Source organism: Jatropha curcas, chromosome 6 (assembly GCF_041381405.1).
Source record: "Jatropha curcas cultivar XTBG-Jc1 chromosome 6, XTBG_Jcur_1.0, whole genome shotgun sequence".
Classification (NCBI taxonomy): Eukaryota; Viridiplantae; Streptophyta; class Magnoliopsida; order Malpighiales; family Euphorbiaceae; genus Jatropha; species Jatropha curcas.
Window position 1 is genome coordinate 14,574,859 of NC_143156.1, and position 20,368 is coordinate 14,595,226.

Genomic DNA, 20,368 nt, shown 5'->3' on the forward strand with positions numbered 1-20,368 from the left:
CGATCATTTTGAAAGAAGAAAATCCAGAGAAACGCAAGAAATTTTCATGGATAAGAGGAAGTGATTATAGTGAAAAGCATATTATTGACATATATCTCATTCTCTCATTGGAATGTCAAATATTTTATTAGCTTGCTCTTTGAAAATGAAAATAATGAATAGAAGCACATAGTTATTGTAACGACCTAAACCATAGGTGTAGTGTATTTTCTAAAATGCAAGGATGGAGCAAAGAGATACAACTATAATTTTTTCTTTTTTAACTTTCAAAAAAATTAGTTCAATTTGCCCATGCACCACTTAAGCAAAATTATGCAACTCATCCCACGCGAACATGATTAATCCAAGCCAAGTAAACATTCATTCAATTTTATTTTCAATAAATGAGCATGATATCATATATATAAACATTCTTTTTCTTTTTTTCAGCAAAAAATTCTAACCAGATACACTTAATAAATAAAAACACAATGCCAAACTTAAGTTAATCTACCATTTTTTTTTCCTGCACTATCTACCACAATCACTTACACACTGGACTATACACTATCAAGGCAACTGAGAAATATAATTAAAATTAACTTAATAAATTCAGCTAAAAAAATCAGAGGGGCTAACGCTCAATTCATACAGATTATTTTTCCTTGCCCTGTGTGATGTTAGTACTGCTAAATTACTAATGTACATAGAGATGGTGTTGGCCTACAAAATTTGGGGGGGAAGGTTCTATAGGCTGCTTTCACTAAAATGATTGCACTGTGGGTTCCTCAATGTTAAGAATGGTAGATGTCTTCTGATGAATTCAGGCCGTGAGAACAGGTTCTTTCTTTCATTTTCCCCCCAAAAGAATACATGTTTTGACAGAGCTACCTGATCATTATACTTTTCAGAAACCAAATGGTGACCTTCTCCGGCTTCCGCCTTCTCCATATTGTTCATTCCATTTCCTTAGTTCATTCATGCTTGTAGCATCATAGGCAACTGATGGACCCACCTACATACAGGAAACATATACCAATTTGACAATTAATATTTTTCTCAAACAAGATTAAACACATAATTAGTTGTAGTATCAAAACCATAAATACTTGAGCCAAAATTCAAGTTGCAAACAGAATGTCTAACCCACATATTGCCGAACAAACTAAAAAAGCAAGTACAGCACCAGGTATAAACCATGAACTAAATAACGGTGAAAGCCGGAATATGATCATTTTGCTGATTACATGTGATCAAAATAAATGGTAAATACACATGACAAAGTCGCTACGGACTTCGGCAAACAAAGCAATTGTTCTTCACAGTATAATTAATGACTCTGATAAAAAATTCAGAAAAATTCAGGAGCAGTCAATATGCAAGGTCAATTGATCATTACTGTTGCGCATTAGACTAAATGGAAATAATTCACTGCTGACAGTACTAGTAGTAATTAAATTCAACTATTACCTTTGTCTTTGACTGAACAAAATCATCCAAACTAAGTGGCCTTAAAGCTGAAGCAACACCATCCTTGTAACCCTATGGGGGAAAAAGCAACCAATACATCAGAACATAAGCAGAAGGGCGTAAACAGCCTTAACCATAGACAAAATATGCAAATTGTCCCCACAGCAAATATAACTTGTTCGCATGTTCCCATTGATCATAAAATGCTTTTATACATTTACTATTCTGCATGCAGAAACAAAGCTCTTTGCCCCATTTTCAGATTGAAATAAACATGAGAAAATTCAAGAGCAGAAACATCATTGCAACTAAGATTAAACTATAAAATTAAGCACTTTGTCCAGTGCAGTCACTCGAACAAACCCACTTGGAAGTATGGCTACACCCTCTACAGAAGCATTGATGGGACAAGAATACACATCTTCAACACATATTAGATAGAAAATGTACCTTCCTTTCCTCTTCTAGAAGTTCCTGGACTGGTCTATATGCTGCAGCAATACAGAGGTTCTACAAAACAAGCGTATAACAGTATGAGACATTAGAAAATGATTATCTCAATTTAATCTAAAAAGCTTATTTGTTATAAATGATTTGCATAAAATTTTTGAAATTCATTTAACATATATTCGTGTTTCGTATAAATAAAAATTTACACTTTCTACCTTTTTAATTCTTTGGATTTAGTTATACTTGAACAAAATTCTACCAAAATTCATAAAAATTTGCAAATGAAGTCTAATTTTAACAAGATACAAGCCAATGAACTCAAAAGTACAGACATTAAAGTTAGCTTTTTGTTAATGAATTCTATAACTAATACAAACATGTAAATTCATTAGAAATTATTTTTTAATGAAATTCATTTGCAAATGAAAAGCATTCTATATGGATTTATTCCAAACGGTACATGACTATTGGTACATTACCTTCAAATCACTGCCAGAATATCCCTCGGTTGCACTTGCGAGTTTGTCAAACTGAAAATCAGGTTCCAAATTCTCTTGAGCAAGAAATATTTTCAGAATCTTCATTCGGTTTTCAGCATCCGGTAGGTCCACATATATCCTAATCAGTAAACCAAATATTATCACATAAGCAATATTATCATTAGCATAAATAGAGAAAATTTTGAAAAAGAAAAAAATTTCGACCAGACAGAACACTAGGATTCATGAGTGATTTTACATGGAAAGGACTGCCAAGTCTATATTCCATAACACTACTAAGAAAGACATTTCCTTATGTGATCTCACCTTCTCGGTAAACGGCGAATTACAGCATCATCAAGATCAAATGGCCGATTTGTGGCACCAAGGATGAGAATTCTTTGGCTGTCTTTTGTCCTCAATCCATCCCATGCTGCCATAAATTCATTTCTCATTCTTCTAGTAGCCTCATGCTCAAAAGAACCACCACGAGCACCAAGCAAACTGTCCACCTATATAGACATAATCCAGCAAACAACATTTTTCCAAATGTAATAGCAATTTTGAACCATAATGTACCAAATAAGCAATCTTGTTTCAAAATATCAAAGCAAAAGACTGCAATATATGTTGTCAAATTTACCACAACTATGAAGAGAATAACAATAGTATTTTCCAAGCACCATTTTATGAATTTATCACGGAGATATCTACAGGCACATGATTGAGCACAGCAGTAGCATATACAATCCATTTCTCTACATCATTAACATTATATGCGCTCTAAGCATACTTTTTTCTATGACACTTTAATAATTTATCCTAGTGATAAGCAATTACTTCTGATCTGATTGACATGTGTTTAGAAAGTTTAATGAGACAATTTTAGGAGAACTGAAAAGAGAAGACAAGGGATCAATGGTGGATAATTTGTTTCTTTCACATATTTCAGTTTCAGTATTGGGTGAACTTTTAGCTTTCTTTATTCCTTTTCTTGGATCTTGCAATGGAGTAAGAATTTCTCATGCCACTTCATTTTTTTAATAGTGTACTTATTTCTATTTTCATGCAATCCTATGATACATTTACATATTATAAAGTCCAATTAAACTTCATATATCTATGCACTTGACACATATATAGGCACTTCATAGCACAAGCTCAAGGTGGATTGTGATTTTAGTGAAATGTATGTTCAAATTTTGAACAATATGGTGTAATTTGCCCATATTTTAATGAGAGAGAGAGAGAGAGAGAGAGAGAGAGATTCACCTCGTCAACAAATATAATGACTGGAGCCAGTTTGCAGGCAAAGGAAAATAAAGCCTTCGTAAGCTTTTCAGCATCTCCAAACCACTATGGGAAGAAGAAAAGGAAAAGTAAATATCATATATACAACCAAAGTAAATATGGAAAATTTTTATTACAAAACATAAAAACTCTCAAATGCTTTTGTGTTCCTATCATTAATGGAAGATAAGTAAAAAAATTAACTAATCATCTTCTCCTATTTTATGATTCCTGTATATTAATTTTTTCCAAGACCATGCAGTTTGACTGTCATGCAGAAACACCAATACATATGTTTCGCGTTTTGGGTTTCATATACATATTGGGATTTCATCATTTGAAGTCATTGTTGAACTAATGTTGACAATAATTGCAATTTCTCGACCTCCCATTTATTTACCATCACAAAACTTCATAATATTGCCTTCAAATGATTGCTTATACTTGAAATATATCAGGATGTTCTTTTATCCTACGAGTTACAAGCTTATAATGAAGGCTTTCTTAGTCATCAGAATTACAAAGAAAGTCAGCAAATCACTAAGACAATATAATTGATTAAAACTGATTAGTTCAGGATATTTTTTCTTTTTATCTGAACAATTTTTTTATACAGATTGCCTTTTGGATGGAAGGATTGGTTCACCTTAGAAATCTATATTTGGTTAAGAAAAGAAACCAAATAGGTCAAAAGGAACCACTGTTGTACTTATTGGCGATTATTTAAGGACAGGAATGACGAAACTTCAAATGTGCGGTAAGTTACTAGAAAAATTTGACAAGGTATCATCTTGCAAAAGTCATGAACTTGTATATCAGAATCAATGCAATAATTAAAACGAGGAATTACTTTAGCTTGACAGAATGTTCGTACTCCCTTCTACCAAGTAACAGAACAGAATTTTAAACTCTTTAACATTTTTAGTGAATCTTTACCTTCCCTAAAAGAGAGGGAGTTGTTTTACATGCACTGTTATTACTGAAACCATTCCAGATAAATGTAAACAGATAATGAAAAAAAACGTGTCTGGGATAAGGAATTGGATCACAGAGAAAGTCAATATTCAAAGAACATGACACAGCATTTCGCATACCTTTGATGTAAGAGTTGAACCAGTTATGCTGATAAAGTTTGCACCAGCCTCTGTTGCAAGTGCTTTGGCAAGAAGGGTTTTCCCAGTTCCAGGAGGCCCAAAAAGTAATATTCCTTTGCAGGGCTGAAAAAACTTGAGACAATCATATACTGAAAACAATCTCATTGATTTTCAATCATAAAATTTATGAATAAAATCATTACCCGCAGCAAATTTCCATGAGAAAAAAGCTCTGGTCTCCTCATAGGAAGAATAACAAGTTCATTCAATGCCTTCTTTACATCTTCAAGAGCACCTATATCATCAAACTTGACACCAATTTCACCAGGAGGCACCACAGCTGAAATGAAGTTGCTCTCGTACTCATCCTTTGCAAGGTTCTGCTGAAATTTCAATCTATTAGAAATAAAAGAATAATTACAAAAGTTTAAACAGCTCTAAAGAATCAAAAGAGTAAATCGCAACGCATGCCTTCAAATTTAACGCCGTCTTTTGAGATGATGTTTCTTGCTCCTTCCACCTCATAATTGCAGTTTCAAGGCTTCAAAATAAAAGACAGCAATAAGAATCAAGATGATAAAATATTGACCAATGTAACAGCGTAAATATTCATACCTTTCACGAGGCAAAATCAATCTTTCTCCTTTTATGGATGGAACCAAGCAAGATGACAGGTAATGATTCTTAGCCCAACCAACAATTTTTTCAGCTTCTGCAACAAAAGAAAACATATTGTCATCATTTGTGCAGTTGAACTTCTCAATTCATTATTAGCTTGATTACTTTTTTTCCCCAAAAGACAGTAACCATCATGAGTTTCATACTTGATATTTTAATTTTAGCTTTTATGATGTTTTCTTAGATAGATTAATTCAATGAAGACAAAACTCATGAATTAGCATTACAACTTATTTGAGTATAAACTAGAAATACTCATTGAAAAGGTTTCATTTCAAACTCGTCTGCTAAGATTTGGTTTCAGAATGTTTATCTACCACCATTTCAAATCTTTTGCAAGGAAAAGTGTTTTTTGTGCCTATAAGGACTTGATTATGTAGCTATTCTTATAGGCTTTCAACTTTGAGTATCAGAATTAAGAGAATTTAATGTTTTGTGAGGTACCGTACAAATGGTTATTTTCTAAAATCATGCTACAGGTGAATCTGGAGAAGTACACTTATTTATTTCAATTTGCAGTTCAATAACTAAAATATAATTCAAGGCATGAATTCTAGAAGTTAACAAACTTAGGTGAGACTAGTCTATCTATAACAAGATTTTGTTTTTTCAGATCTACTTTTTCATCCTATCCACTCGCTGGGATTAATAATTTAATATCCCCATAATATGTAGTCATTTTCTAAAATCATGCTACAGGCAGAGTTCAACTACAAAAGTACACTTATTTTGGCATGTGATGAGCCAATCGCTGACAAAGTAAGTTCAATGGATCACTACAATTTGGCCTTGCAATTAAATACTAAACAATAATTCAAGACATGATTTCTAAAAGTTAACAAACTCGGGTGAGACTAGTCTATCTGTAACAAGAGTTGTTTCTTCAATCCTCCTTTTTCATCGTATTCACTCATTAGGATTGATATCACTATAATATGCAGTTTGTTTGTCTGTCTTTCCATATCAACCTTTTCTTTTCCTAGTCATTGTGAGTACATTCATTACCAATACCAAAACAATCATCATATTGAAATGTGGAAGCAACATTGTGATCATAATCTGAATTGATTAAAACAGGATATAGTTTCTTACTCCGCTTTGTCAGTACTACACCATCACTATTTACATGCAATAGATCCATGCAAGACATTTCATTTTCTTCAAGAACCTGCAGTTATATACATCAGTTAGTTACCAATCAAATTTCAACAATGCACAACAGGACATGCAACAAATTGCTTAGAACAATTTGCAATTAAACCAAAACCACTCCACATAAAAAATTGCAATAATTCCATGAGGCCTTCAACTCCATACCTTATATAGTTCATTTAAATTGCTCCTAGATATTACAATTCTCCTGTCCTCTTCAATCTGTTTATTGAATGTTCTAAGAAGATCTTCCTCCTGCAAAAGCAGCAAAAAATCGATATCAATCAACAAGATACACAACCCACAAAAGACTAAAAGAAAAATATGTAAATTACATTATAAAAGATCATAGAAAACCCAATTCTTTAGACAGCGTATGTGGTTTGATAGCAATAAGTTCTTCCCACATCATAATGTCCATAATTGAGATAAGTTTCAATTGTAGTTTCACTGTATATTATTGTTGCAAAAAGCATGATTCAGCATACTAAGCCCAACTCACCAAGCAAAAAAGCTTTTAAACCTCAAAACAAAATTTGTTCACATTGAACAGTCATGGAAAAAGAGAAAGCAACAGGGAGTTCCCAAACAACATAGAGAAAGCAATTCCTTGGTGTGTGGAGTTCACAAACAACATAGTTTTAGTAAAGAAAATGTGAGTCAGAGTCAACAGAGTTTAAATTGAAAAAAAAAAAAAAAAAAAAAGCACCCTTAGCCTCTAATGCTACGTTTGGCAAGCCATAATGGAATCGAATGCAATGTAATCCAGTGAATTTGTGGTGTAAGTTTGCACTCAAATTTATTTGATCATATTACAATGCATTCCATTACGACTCACCAAACCTATCCTTAGAGTTTGAGTTTCAAGTATATTAGAACAAAAACAGAGTATACACGCTGCTATTTAGCAATGGGAAAAAAAGGCTATCAAAGTGGGATGGGTTAGCTGAGATGATGTAGAAGTTATGCAAAGCACATATTTCAAAAGCTTGGACTATCATACAAGGAGATAAAGAGCAGCAAACTCTGCTTGCTATTCTGGCAATAAACAGTTCAGCTCCAATAAAGGTATTCCACACCATTCAGTCAGGAAAATTCTAGCAACGATTAAGAATCTTCCAGAATAAACTCAACAAACACTATTGAGGAATTGCCACAAAGATGAAGCTCTCGATTGAATTAAATCACCTCATCTTGGAGCTTCAAACTCCATTGGCTCTCAATTGCAATGGCACAATAAAGAATGACTTTTTCCTAATTACAAGAAGCATAGCAATGAGGACACCAATAAAAACCAACATTGACAAGATGCGTCGAGGTGGTGAGAAAGAACAGGTGAAACCTTTGTACAATGGCTCCAAAGATTGTGAGTAATCCCTTTCGGCATCTAATAAATAATGGGAAGAAGCTTCAACCATTCTCATAAAAAAGCTCTAACACCTAACCCATCAAAACAATCTCTTTCCCTTCCTAAAATAAGGTATTTTGCATCTCCACCCTTCTTAGATCACTGCCAACTGTCAAGCATCAACTGAATGAAAGGGGGAGGGAAACATATTGAATTCACCCAACAAAAGCATCAGAACTAACATTTCTGACCTAGTTATTTAACCTAGCATAAACCAAACATCACTTTCAATTTATATTTTAAATCGCTTGATAATACTTACCTTTGGGGGATCTACAGACAAAACATTAGTGAAGAGCTTATATATTTCGTTGTCATCAGGCCTTTTTGTCGCTCTGAGTCCCTCAGTAAGGCGCTTCAATGAGAGAGGCTGGAGGATATTAACAGTTCGAGTTAAATGCTTAGATAGAAGGAAGGAAAAGGGAAGGAAAGGGAGAAAAAGGGGGGCACGGGAAGGGGACAAGCTGAGAAATTGCCATATATACATATGTCACATTGAATGTCTCAAAGCATAACATTCTCAAAAATTTTACAAGACGTACCAGCTTAGCAAGACGGCCAAAATTTGGGAGTATCATTGTCTGTTTAAATTGAAAGGGAAAAGAGTTACTTTCAGGTTATAAAAAATGAAACAAATGCTTTCAACATGCATGCATATGCCATAGTATTGAACTTTTGAAGCTTACAAAATTTTCTTTCTCCTTTGACCCTGTTTCAACTTTGTTCTGGCCACATATCAAAACAACTGGGCCTGATATTTGGTCAAACATTTCCTGCACCTTATGTACGAAATAGCTGCGATTCGACTTGGGAACTGCTCTAGACAACCACAGGGAAGAATCTTGAAAATACACAATCAAGGGTTGCACGGAATGCAAAACCTGCAGATAGAAGGAAGAAGCAAGAGTGAAACAAGAATACTCTAGTTGGATATAAACGTGAAGTTAAAAGCATACCTCACATAAAGCCTCCATTGCAATGTAGCAATCTTCTGCCTCAGTGTCAGGATCATGCTCAATCTCCTTAACTATAAATAAGAGGAACTCCTCAGAATATTTATATGTAAGCAAAAAATACTCATGTTTGAAGTTACAGTTGATCTAATTTTAATTTCTCAAATATGTCTTAAAAAAATATAATACAACAAATTAGGAGGCACATCCTATCATAAAGAAAGAATAACATACAACACCGACACTACTATTTAAAATAAGAAGAAAAAGAAGGCCAATGCCTCGGATCTGATATATCAAAAAATTCTGATGGAGGACTTCTTCAGACTCATACTTAGAAGTCAGAAATAAAAACCTTTATGACTTGAATGCCAGAAAATTTCCCTTCCTCTATCCTCATTTCCTTTTTCTAAACCATAAAAATATAAGAACTGCATGCACAAAAATGTAACAAAAGGAACTCACAATATTCAACCTAATTTCTATAATATAGTTATGTAAGAATGGAACAGATAATATGAAATTTAAAAGCATATCCAGAATATGATAAGCTTCACAACTCCAACCATATTCTCACTTAAAATTATCAGTAAAGAGTAGAAAACATAACCATGTAATTGCTCTATTTTTCTAAACGGTTAATCTGCATTTTTTTTTTTTTTATTATTTCTGCAGTGTCTGCATCTGGAACATTGAAAAGCATTTCTTTAGCTTACATTGGAAGGCTGGGAGAGTAGTTTTGCTCTAGATAGTTTCTTGCAGCAGTTCTTTTTTTTTTTTTTTTTCTTTTTCAAATAAATCATTTCTCCCATGGGACACCTATCATCCTTATTGTACTCTCTCATTTACTATCTTAATAAAATTTCCTCCATTCATAAAAACATGCATTTGCACGGTTCAAACTATTTGCAGGGGACAAGCAATTCAAAAGAAAGCAACAGTGAAGAAGAAATACATTTGAATTCATTTGCTATTCCAGCTAACCAAATGGGGAAAAAGTTATGCCCTTTCCTTTTGTCTATGTATGTAGAACTAGAAAGATTTAACAAAAACAATAAATAGGGTAACATGTCATCTGCAAGTAACAAAATATTGTTTTTAACTCTTGATATAGCAATTTCACATGTCCAGATGTTCACTGCAGATCCAACTCAATTTTTCATGCAGGTGAAATAAATTTTTTTTTTTCCCATTTACGTGATTAATAATCATTGAAACAAGCAGTTACCATCTATCCAATAAACTGGTGCTTTTGCAGCCTGCTCTTTAAGCTTCTCATCACTCTCTTTACTTTCTTTGCTATCACTAGTGACGTCCAAAATAACAGCAACTCGATCTCCATTCACCTCATATACTTCCCCACGTTGACCACTTGATAAAGGCCTGAAAATGTAATAAACTTCTATTAAACTGCAGATGTTAATATCATAATGCAGGAAATTTGAAAATATCCACAATGTGGTTTCGCTCGAGTATTGTGCTTCCATAGGTGATGTTCAAATACACTTGGCATGTAGTCCAAGACTCGATGTTTAATCTTCAAAGAAGTTTCATAGCATTTAAAAAGTCTGAATAACTTCAAGTCTCTAGTGGTATGCCAATTTCAAAGATAGATAGATTAACACAAACAATTGACAGTAATGATGTCCACATTGCATGACTCAAACAATAGCATCTAGAGACTATTCATAAGAGATGCTGAAAATTGAGAATTCCTATTTAAAATAGACAATTCATCAAAGATAAAGCCTCAGAAAATCATACGAATCTTCAGGGCATCAATCTAAAGTTAACAATCTAACCACAATAAAAGAGTACACAAAATGAACACAGACTGACCAGAAACATAAATTCACTTGTTTAAACCACAACACTTTTGAGAACAGACAGTGTCATTAACAATGGTAATTATGATCATACACTATCATCCAAATATATAATAAAAGTAACATTTTTAACTATATCTGTGCACATGTTCGCATAAATCATGTTTCTATAGTCAAGACAAAAACTTGTGGTTGTATTTATCTAGGTATGTAACATTCTTTCCAGTATGCTTGTTTAGAAAAATTAACAGAAACAGGAGACAGAGGAAGGTTAGAGAACAAAAGGAAAACTTTAAATAAGATAGGGAGAGATTCAAGGTGCATTAATGTCATAAATGAAAGGGTGTGGAAGTGGTGTTCAGCAACACAAATGATGAATTTTGGTAGATTATGGACAATCGAGCCTAGTGATAGTAATCTCTGCTAGTAGGAGCTCACTAGTGGTAGGCTTTTGAGGCACGCCTTTCTGGTGCCTTGTGCCCGCCGCACCTATTGGAAATTGCATTCCAGATCCCAGTCAAGGCACTAGGGCAAGCAAATTATTCACCTCTCACTTCAAGCACACTTTTAGCAACAATGAAACACCATATGAAGGTCTTACTATTTCTTTCTCAACGTTTTTCCATCAGCATTGAGAAAAATTACTTCCATAAGAAGCTTATAAAAATAAAAATACAGAAACAAATGTTTCTTTTACTAGATACCTTAACACAAATGTCTGCATGTATGACTAATGCATGTTTCTAAAGGTTCAAAACCTATATGTTGGCTTTGATTTGATTAAATACACGCATCTTGCCATCTTTCTCCACAGAATCTATTCTTTGAACTTCTAACTTCACCTTGAAAGTCAGTAGCATATAGCAATAAAAAGATGACAAAGGCTTTCAAATCACATAGCACTCAAGAAATTGTCCACTGAAACGAAATTATCATATACAGTAGGAAAATTGATGAATCTTTAATTATAGGTGGGGATGTAGGATGATTGTCAGTTTAAAGAAAATTACCATGAATGCCTGGGTAATCGATGGATATTTCATTCCAGTTGGGAAATATAGAGAATTGTAGGATAGCATGCAATTTACCTTTTAATAACCTTTAGAAATTAATTAATACACATACACTTTCTAGAAAGTATCAGGATAGGATTAATTCAAAATAGTGGAGAAAAAGAACAAGGCAAGGCAGGCAAGGACCACCCTTATTTCTGTAGGACTTAAATTAATAATCCACCCACAAAGGGCATTAATAATGCAACATAAGATCACTACAAATAATACGATGTTAACACACTAGGAGCCACCATGGATACTTGATTGAAAATGAAGAGCCATAAACAATGTAATTCCAATAAAACGCCAACCCTAGAATGAACATTTTGCATTTTCTAGACATCAAGACAACTTACCAACCTACCTGCCACGCATAATGGTATAAGCATTTTTCAGACCATGAGATGTCGGTATCTTGCCCAATATGATCCTGTGATGTCAAAGTGTATGTGATGGATGAGTTTGTGCTACATGATTTTTGAAAGACCATGGACAAGACCCTCCCATCACATGATTGCAAGCCAATATACCCAATTCAAACTAATTAATAGCTTAGCAGTCTGAATTCCAAATTTCAGACAAAATTTGCAAGCTTGGATGTAATACATGACATACTCTTTACAATAAACAGAAAAGGAAAGACCTATCCTGATAATGCATACAAAACTCAAGAGCATTAGGTTGAGAAATAGAAAAATGATTAAACAATACAAAGCAAAATCCCAAAAGGTAAGAACAATTGCATCAACAGTTGTATCAATGATGACAAGACAATACAGAGTAGCAAGTCAAACAACATATAAGAAGTAGCAAGAAAAACAGGCATATACAAAGTAGCAGCTCAAATACTTAAGATTTGTCATACATCCTGCAATAGACACTACACATTCATTTACGTATAATGCTCTGTGATTATATTACCACAACGCTCCAGCTCACTGGCCAGCAGGCACCAAGGCATGCAGCCAGAACACAACCACTCAACCAACCCAATCTGAACCATGTGCAATAAAGTTGTGTGCATTTCTTGTTGAATATTTCATTGTAATAAACTAATCTCAGTAGTTGTAAAGCAGCAGATCATATTCCAAATTTATAAAACTTTTAACCTCTTTGCCAAACTACCAAATTTGATGGGGTAAGATGATATTAGCTATTACATTGAGCTATACAGAATTAACAAATTGATTCTAAATATTAAATTTTTTCAACACATTAACTCTTGTAGAACAAAGCCAAATACCTGTCATTAGCTTCAATGCATACAGAAGGCCCAATATACTTCACACGATCACCTGGTGAAAGACGACGTAACAAGAACACATTTAAATGAATGAACAGAGAAGATGATGATAAGTCTAAAATTAAGACTACTTCAATACCCATATCAGAAATCCCCCAAGTAGATCTAATATTTCTGTGAATTTAAATGATATAATCAACTTAAAGTTCCATTGGTTAAATGCTGAGATTTGGATTTGATAAAAAAGACATAATAATCATCTTAAATGAAGTGGCTCCACTGGGGCCATAAATAATTCAAATTCATTACAACAACATGTTTCTACCTCCACTCCAATCATGCAAGTAGGCAACCACTTACTGTGGTAGCAAATCAATACAGAACTAGCACTCTATCAACTTCCAGGACTTTGCAGCCAACTTAATTATAAACATAAAAATCTAAATACTATGAGAACACAAAAGGAGATAGAGGGGAGAATAAGCAAGATATAACCTAAGGCATCATATGCCCAAACAGATGAAATGGAACAAGGGAAGCTTCAAAGCACATAAAAGTCCTCCCAACAGATAATACAGGATTGCCTTTACACATAACCAAACCATTAGAACATTACACGACAGATGCATTGCCAGAACATTTATGCAAGTAAACCACCATGCATTTTCAACAGGCAGGACAAGAAAACTAAGGAAGTACACCAAGGAGGGTGAGGGATTATCCTAAAAACTCAAAAAAAGTAGCACCTTAATATTCTCAGAATGAACAAACTTGTGAAGCATGTAAGTTCTTAAATGGAAAATAGAGAAGAAAAGGTGGTCAGCAAAAGCTGCCCAAGAAATGTTACCCTTCTTAAGTGGCCGTTTAGGGGTATCAGAAGGATTAGTATCCGCAGACTTAAAGGTTTCTGTGGAACTGTCAGATTCTCCAGAGATTCTCTGCCATGAAAGCAATTTCAAAAGCATAAATTAGATCATAATTTACAGTTTATTACAAGTAGTGAAAAACAATTCAATATGCAAAATAATTGTTCCAAGCCCCAGAAAATAAATTTCCCATATTGACAAGTTGGTGAGAAAGGGGTGAGATCAATTTATATCAAATATCAAATAATTAATAATTAGAATACAAAAGCATACATTCTATATAGTGTGTTAAAGCCCTTGGTACCCAATCTATGCAAAATCTTCAGATCAACTATGTCTACATGCAAGAATGGGGTAAATTACACTAATGGACACCTAACTTCGCAGTTAATTTCATAAAGGTCACACAACTTTAATTTGTCATTTTTAATCACTAAACTTTGATGTTTGTTTCAACAGGAGGTCACTCATCAGAATTGCGTCATCAGAAATACTAACATGGTAATAAAAATAAAAAATTTTATTTTAAACAATTTGTATTTCTCCTAATACATTAATTTTGAATCTACCTATTAATTTTATTTAACAAATAATGTCATTTATGTGAAACAAGTTTTTAAAAAATAAATGAAAAAAAATTTCCACTCTATCATTTATATTTTTTAGCATTTTTCCTTTTGTTTTATATTCCTTCGTGATCATATTTTTTTATGATATATGCAATTTTTAGTGTTCATATTACTGTTCCAATTACCGGATTCCAATAAGAGACATCCCATTGAAACAAATTAAAGTTAAATGATTAGAAAATGACAAATTAAAAATATGTGACCTAAATAAAATTAAGTGCAAAATTAGGTGACAATTGGTATAATTTACCCTGCAAGAATGTGAAGATGACTGTGAAGACAAATATAACAGATTATGGATGTAAAAATTAGCTATTTTTAGGTGACATGGTGAGAAAGGACATGCAGGCTTTGGAAGAAACAATATCTTCATTAGATAAGTTCAACAGCAAAGTAGGTTGCACAACTTTAATTCCTAATGAAAAGGCTCTATTAGGTTAGCTAGTTAAAGTTATATTTTTTTTGTTTCCACTAATTGGAAGACAGAAAAAGAAAAAGAGAGAGAGAGAGGGAGAGAGAGCAATGATAAGAAAGGAAAAATCGAAAAAAAAAAAAGCTTCAACTTAAAAAGAACATTTTTTTTTTAATGGGATGAAGGTGTTGGGAGTTTGAACACCTGACTCCTTCACTACAAGGCAAAATTAAACCATTAAGCAATCAACCAAGTGCTTTTTTTTTTTTTTTTGGTAATTAGTTCTTGCTTTCAATTTTTTCTTTTTTTTTTTTTTCTTTTTTTTTTGAATATTGAAATTGGCTTGATTTCTAGATAGATTTTGGGAGTGATAGCAAATGCACAAGATAGTTTACTAGTACTTCCCAGCTAATGATTTCAGAAAAAAAGGCTTTACAGTTGACAATTGCAATGAAGATTCAACACACTTCAATCAAGGACACTCCCTGTCAGCAACAACTTATAGGCTTACAGAGATATGCATCATCAACTTGAAAAGTTATATGAGTTCAGCCACTAGGATAGAGAGGAGAAATATTTGTTTCCCTTTAACAGGATTTGCAACTTTGTTATGCAACTATAGTCCCATTTATTCGTGGCTACATCTCAAATTACCTTGGCAAATTCAGATTTCTTAATCTCAAAGGAACAGATTTTATAGCATCAGGAGTCTACAGACAAATTTCATTATAAGCAAAAAGCTGCAAATGTGAAGCATTCAAGTTCATTCTCCGGTTATATACACAAGTACGTCTTTCAAACTTAAGGCTCCAGTCCCAAGAAGAAGCTGCTAATAACCATCTCAAGCCCAGTTCTATCTCCAACACAAACAATTTACTGGGTATGTATTCTCCTAATTGGAGAACCAATGCACATAAAGAAGGCCTAACTTTAATAGCTTAAATTACACCTGAACTCAATTAGGCACATCATAAGCTTCTCCTGACTGATTGATTCCAACTAAGGAAAATATATTGTTGTATGAAGCCTACTGATATGCCATGGTTAAGCATCTTGATTGAAGAATTCCTACTTCATATGGTTGATCATATTAAAACATGAATTTGTCAGTCAATTGGTGCAATTCAAAATGTATTGCATTTGACTCATTAGTGGTTGAAGTCTTAATTTTTAATCAAGTTTACACAGAATACAAAACCAAATCACCAACTTGATATTTACCTTCTAAGCTTCAACTAGAGTATGAAATTGGAACATTTATCACTTCTAGTCTTGCATCCCATCTAATCCAAATTCTATTGAAGCACCAATGAATTAGAAAACAAACCTTTGCAAATTCTTCAAGGTTGATATTCAGCTTCTTAAGCGCTGCTTCAGCAGTTGCCGGCACGTTAGCTGCATCATCATCACTGCAGTCTGATCTAGCCTCTGCACTGCTTGTCCATTCCTCTTCATTAACTGCATCATTTTCATCCTCAACCTCTGACTCTGAGGTAGACTCTTCCCCAGATACCGTGTTATCATCTGATTCACACTCAGATGAGCCATCACCAAAATCCTGCCCCAAAATCAACAGAATAAATAATCACAAAAAAACAAATGCAGAAAACGTCACGACATTGTAAAATTCATTCAAAAATTTTCCTAATCTCACATAAGGAGCGAGAACACTGCTATCAAGTACTAGTAATGGAACTTGAAGATCTCGAGCAAGTGCTCTGACGATTCTCTCCCGATAAAGCTCAGTACCTGTAGATAGCAACAGCATCATGATAATGAACACAGTAATAAGGCAGCAACAAAAATATTTCAGAATGGATGGCATGTAATGAACCTGGAACACTCTGAAGTAGTATTCTCCCACTTGAAGAAGTCAAACGAGACCCATATAAAGTAGTAAACTTTTTGTGTTTCAAATGGGAAGCAACACATTCCAGCAAAACACTTTTGTTATGCTCACTGCAAAGATAACACGAATCAAAAATTACACCTTTTTCTACTTCATAATAATTAAGTTCATAATTTAGAAAACTTGAAAGATAAGATAAATTACTTGACGTAGTAAGGAAAAGTCTCCCATGAAACATGAATTTTCTCCCAAGGAACAATCCTTCGCAAAAATTCATTTTTAAACCTATCACGTGTAGTCAAAAAAGGGGATTCCTTGTTTTTACTTTCTATAGTAAACTTCTCATTGTTAAGCCATTCCTTTTGATCTTGTTCGGCAAGCCAAGCATGAGCATCAGAGTCAATTGCCTCTCCATTGACAGTTCTTTTACTAGCCTTTCCATTATCAAAGTTGTTTCCATCTTTTACAGATGCAGATGCTTCTTTACCCTCACTTGTATTCCTCCCATCGCCTTGTGAACTATACAAGCGTAATTGACGACAATTGTTCAAACATGTAGGCCTAACGGATCTCTGCGATGATGAGAATGAATCTAATAGGTATTTTTGTATCAAAGTAGCATTCGAAAAATTGTTTCTCTCTCCATTTGAATAGCTAAAAGATCTAGAACAAGCATAATCAATGCAACTAGGCCTAATCGAATGTTTAGGTGGCACAAACATTGAACTCCATCTCTGATTTCTTCCCTTAATTCTCCTCGCATACATGGCAGCTTGTAGGCGCATGGAGCACATAGGGTGCTGCCGGTGGTCTATCGCCGGCGCGTGAATATACGCGTTGTTCTGAATATTGTTTTTAAAAAAAAAAAAAAAAACCAAAGTTTCGAAAAATCGGAGCGGTTGAAGGATAAAGGAGCAACTGGGGAACGAAAGCAAAGATGGCAGAATTAGGGCAAGGAGTTTAAATAGGATAAGATGTGGCGCCGTTTAAACAGGAGTGGGGCGTATAGAATTAGAATGGGAGGGGAAAACAGAAAGACAGTTGGATTAGGGCTTAAAGCTGTTTGGACCACCGCGTACTGTGCAGACGGAGTTCCACTCTAAAAAAAGTGTTCTAAATTTTTGGGGTAACCAATGCGTAGCACCCGCGTTTTGCCAAATACACTACTAACGATATTAATTTTTAAAACTATATAGTCTTTTGTAGCATGTGCACTGCATGTTAACTATAATAGTTATATGTTTATTTTTTATACCCGTCTAATTTTTATTTATATAATATTAAAATATAATTTCTTATTTAGATTGAATGGTTAAATTATATCACATTTTATTAATATAGTAAATTTTTTTTTTGGTTATATGTTAACATACTGATTCATACAGTTTTTATTATATACTAGTTGCTTTCATTTTCCTTTTTAAGGAAAAACCATTTATAAAAATCATCACATAGCTTCTATTATATGTTTTATAATTAATTTATATGTTTTTGTTAATAACTTTCATTATAATCTTTTGTAGTAAATAAATATACTTTAACAATAGAATAAAAAAACCAATCTAATTGATAGTCACAAAAATGTAATTGTAATACGAACAATAGTCCTTTAGTTCTATTAGATAAATTAAAAGTGACATTATCATTTCTCATAGAAAAAGTTTTTCTTTATATACATGATGAGAGTACGAGGTAGGTTACGTGATTACAGGAGAGCGAAATCTGGGCATTATCTCTTGAAATCATGCCCATATCCTTTTGTTCTGTTAAGGGGAGTGATCCTCGAATCCTAGTTAAATCGATGTTTATCACATGTCCTGCCCCTCGACAATATGAGATAATTGATGTTCGGGTTATAAGTCATGGTATTTATGCCCAGCAACAACCAGCTCTTCTATTTACATAGCCAATCAAGAGAACGTCTGAGCTATGTTGTGTTTTGAGAGGAAAGCGGCCTAGAAAAATGGCATTTACCAAACAGGATGTAGTCTTCTTTAAAGGTATGTGTTTGGCTGAGATATATTTAGGCCTAAAAATCAACCCATTCGGTTTATGAGTCCAAGGATAGGAGGCAACAGGGAATTACAGGATAAAATGTTGTGTAACCATCATTTTGATGATAGTTATGTTTTTGAATTTCAAAGGCGAACTTTCACTTATTGTGGTGCTTCAGTTCCTGGTAACGGTTCATAGGTTTTTTCTTACTATATAAAGGCTTGTGTCTGCATTTTTTGGGATTTTCTGTGATTGCGTCGTGATACCATTTTCTCTTTCAAAGTTGCCACTTGTTCTCTTATTCTTCAGGTAACTCTTATTACGCTTTTGTTTGTGATTTTAACTTTTCTTTCCCTATTTAATCAGAAAATTTAGCTTTTTGAAAATGAGTTTTGACCATCGAAATAAGGGTAAGGCACTTGCCCATGAGTCTTCTGACTCCCTGGGTCTTGGGGGCGAACGAACTGGTTTGGGGGAGGATAATTTCATTATGGGTGTGGTAGGTTTTGAGTCAGACTCAGAAGAGGAGATTCAATTAGTAAGGTGAAAGTTGCGAGAAATGCCTGTTTTTGTCTGTCAACGCGACTCAGGTTCAGCTTCTAACACTAGCACTATATTTTCCATTCCTCAGTTACGAGATGAGACTACTCCCGAGCAATCTCCTAAATCTAGGGAATAGGGAGCTGCTCATCCTAGGCAACAGAATATGAGGGTTAGGGATTTGGAATCCATACTAACTGAGCAGGATCTGAAAGGTATTCATGCTCGATTTTTTATCGAGCAAAATATACAACGAGAGTTCCTCCTGCAAGGATAAGAGCTAATGTTAGGTTAGACAAAAAGACTTTGATTGTTTACATGGAAGATTGCCATGCTGGAGTGAGGTTTCCTTTGCCAAGGATTCTCTCCTCTTTTTACAATGAGTGTGGGACGACTATTAGTCAAATTGTGCCCAACAGCATTTAGATGATACTGGCGCAGATATCCTAGCTCAGCAAGAAAAATTTGAGCTTAATGTGCATCATCTTCATGCCATGTTCAACTTCCTTTGGAGGGGGTAGAAGACCACCCTCATTTGAAAGCTAGGAAAGATTGTAACATTTTTCCCTTGAAGAGTTCATTGATCAAGGGAAGATGGAAAGAGAAACACTTTCTCATCAGTCATTGATAGCCTCGCAAAGCGGGCAATTTTGTTATGTTATTTTTGCATAATTTGCATGATTGCATGTTGTTTTTTATACATTTTACGTTTTCTCGTGTTGTCTTTTTGTTTTAAAAGTAATTGTAGGAATGCAATTTGAGCAAAGGAATGAAAAGGCTTGCTTTTATAGAAAAAGAGGACCAAAAGTTGACTAAGTATGGAAAAACCCGCCTAGAAGAATTCGCGACGCGAATGAAGTCGCGCTGCAAAGGAAGAACTGATAATTTGCGAGCAAATCCTGATATGCGCGAGCGCAACTTATGTGACAGAAAACTCAGAAGGCACCAAACACAAGTCGCGAGCGCGACATTAAACTGCGTAAGCACGAAAAGCACTCCA

General features: G+C 34.1%; 1 protein-coding gene across 4 annotated transcripts; it reads right to left on the minus strand.

The window, feature by feature from the left end:
• Nucleotides 1–547: 547 nt before the first annotated feature.
• On the minus strand, nucleotides 548–17,955 carry LOC105641469 (uncharacterized). 4 transcript variants are annotated; one of them, XM_020682247.3, is made up of 24 exons: nucleotides 17,038–17,955; nucleotides 16,819–16,943; nucleotides 16,639–16,733; nucleotides 16,312–16,542; nucleotides 13,925–14,015; nucleotides 13,078–13,129; nucleotides 12,199–12,264; nucleotides 10,182–10,336; nucleotides 8,957–9,027; nucleotides 8,687–8,881; nucleotides 8,543–8,581; nucleotides 8,263–8,370; nucleotides 6,758–6,847; nucleotides 6,533–6,608; nucleotides 5,378–5,474; nucleotides 5,234–5,303; nucleotides 4,966–5,145; nucleotides 4,763–4,885; nucleotides 3,651–3,734; nucleotides 2,706–2,890; nucleotides 2,379–2,517; nucleotides 1,900–1,959; nucleotides 1,450–1,521; nucleotides 548–994 (listed from the first exon to the last, which is right to left on the minus strand). In XM_020682247.3, the coding sequence occupies exons 1-24, from the start codon at nucleotides 17,625–17,627 to the stop codon at nucleotides 887–889; spliced, it is 3,102 nt and encodes a 1,033-aa protein (XP_020537906.1). In that variant the 5' UTR covers nucleotides 17,628–17,955; the 3' UTR covers nucleotides 548–886. The 4 variants fall into 4 exon arrangements, with proteins under 4 accessions (XP_020537906.1, XP_012081406.1, XP_020537907.1 ...); XM_012226016.4 differs by having other exon boundaries at nucleotides 4,966–5,142; nucleotides 17,038–17,954; XM_020682248.3 differs by lacking the exon at nucleotides 12,199–12,264 and having other exon boundaries at nucleotides 17,038–17,954.
• Nucleotides 17,956–20,368: the final 2,413 nt, after the last annotated feature.

Excerpts from the sequence above, each read along its gene's own strand:
- LOC105641469 (XM_020682247.3), bottom strand. The coding sequence starts at position 17,627 with ATGTGCTCCATGCGCCTACAAGCTGCCATGTATGCGAGGAGAATTAAG. Across the intron at positions 8,371-8,542 it reads TTGGCCGTCTTGCTAAGCTG|CCTCTCTCATTGAAGCGCCT; the intron begins GTACGTCTTGTA and ends AATATCCTCCAG. Across the intron at positions 2,518-2,705 it reads ATTCGCCGTTTACCGAGAAG|GATATATGTGGACCTACCGG; the intron begins GTGAGATCACAT and ends TTTACTGATTAG.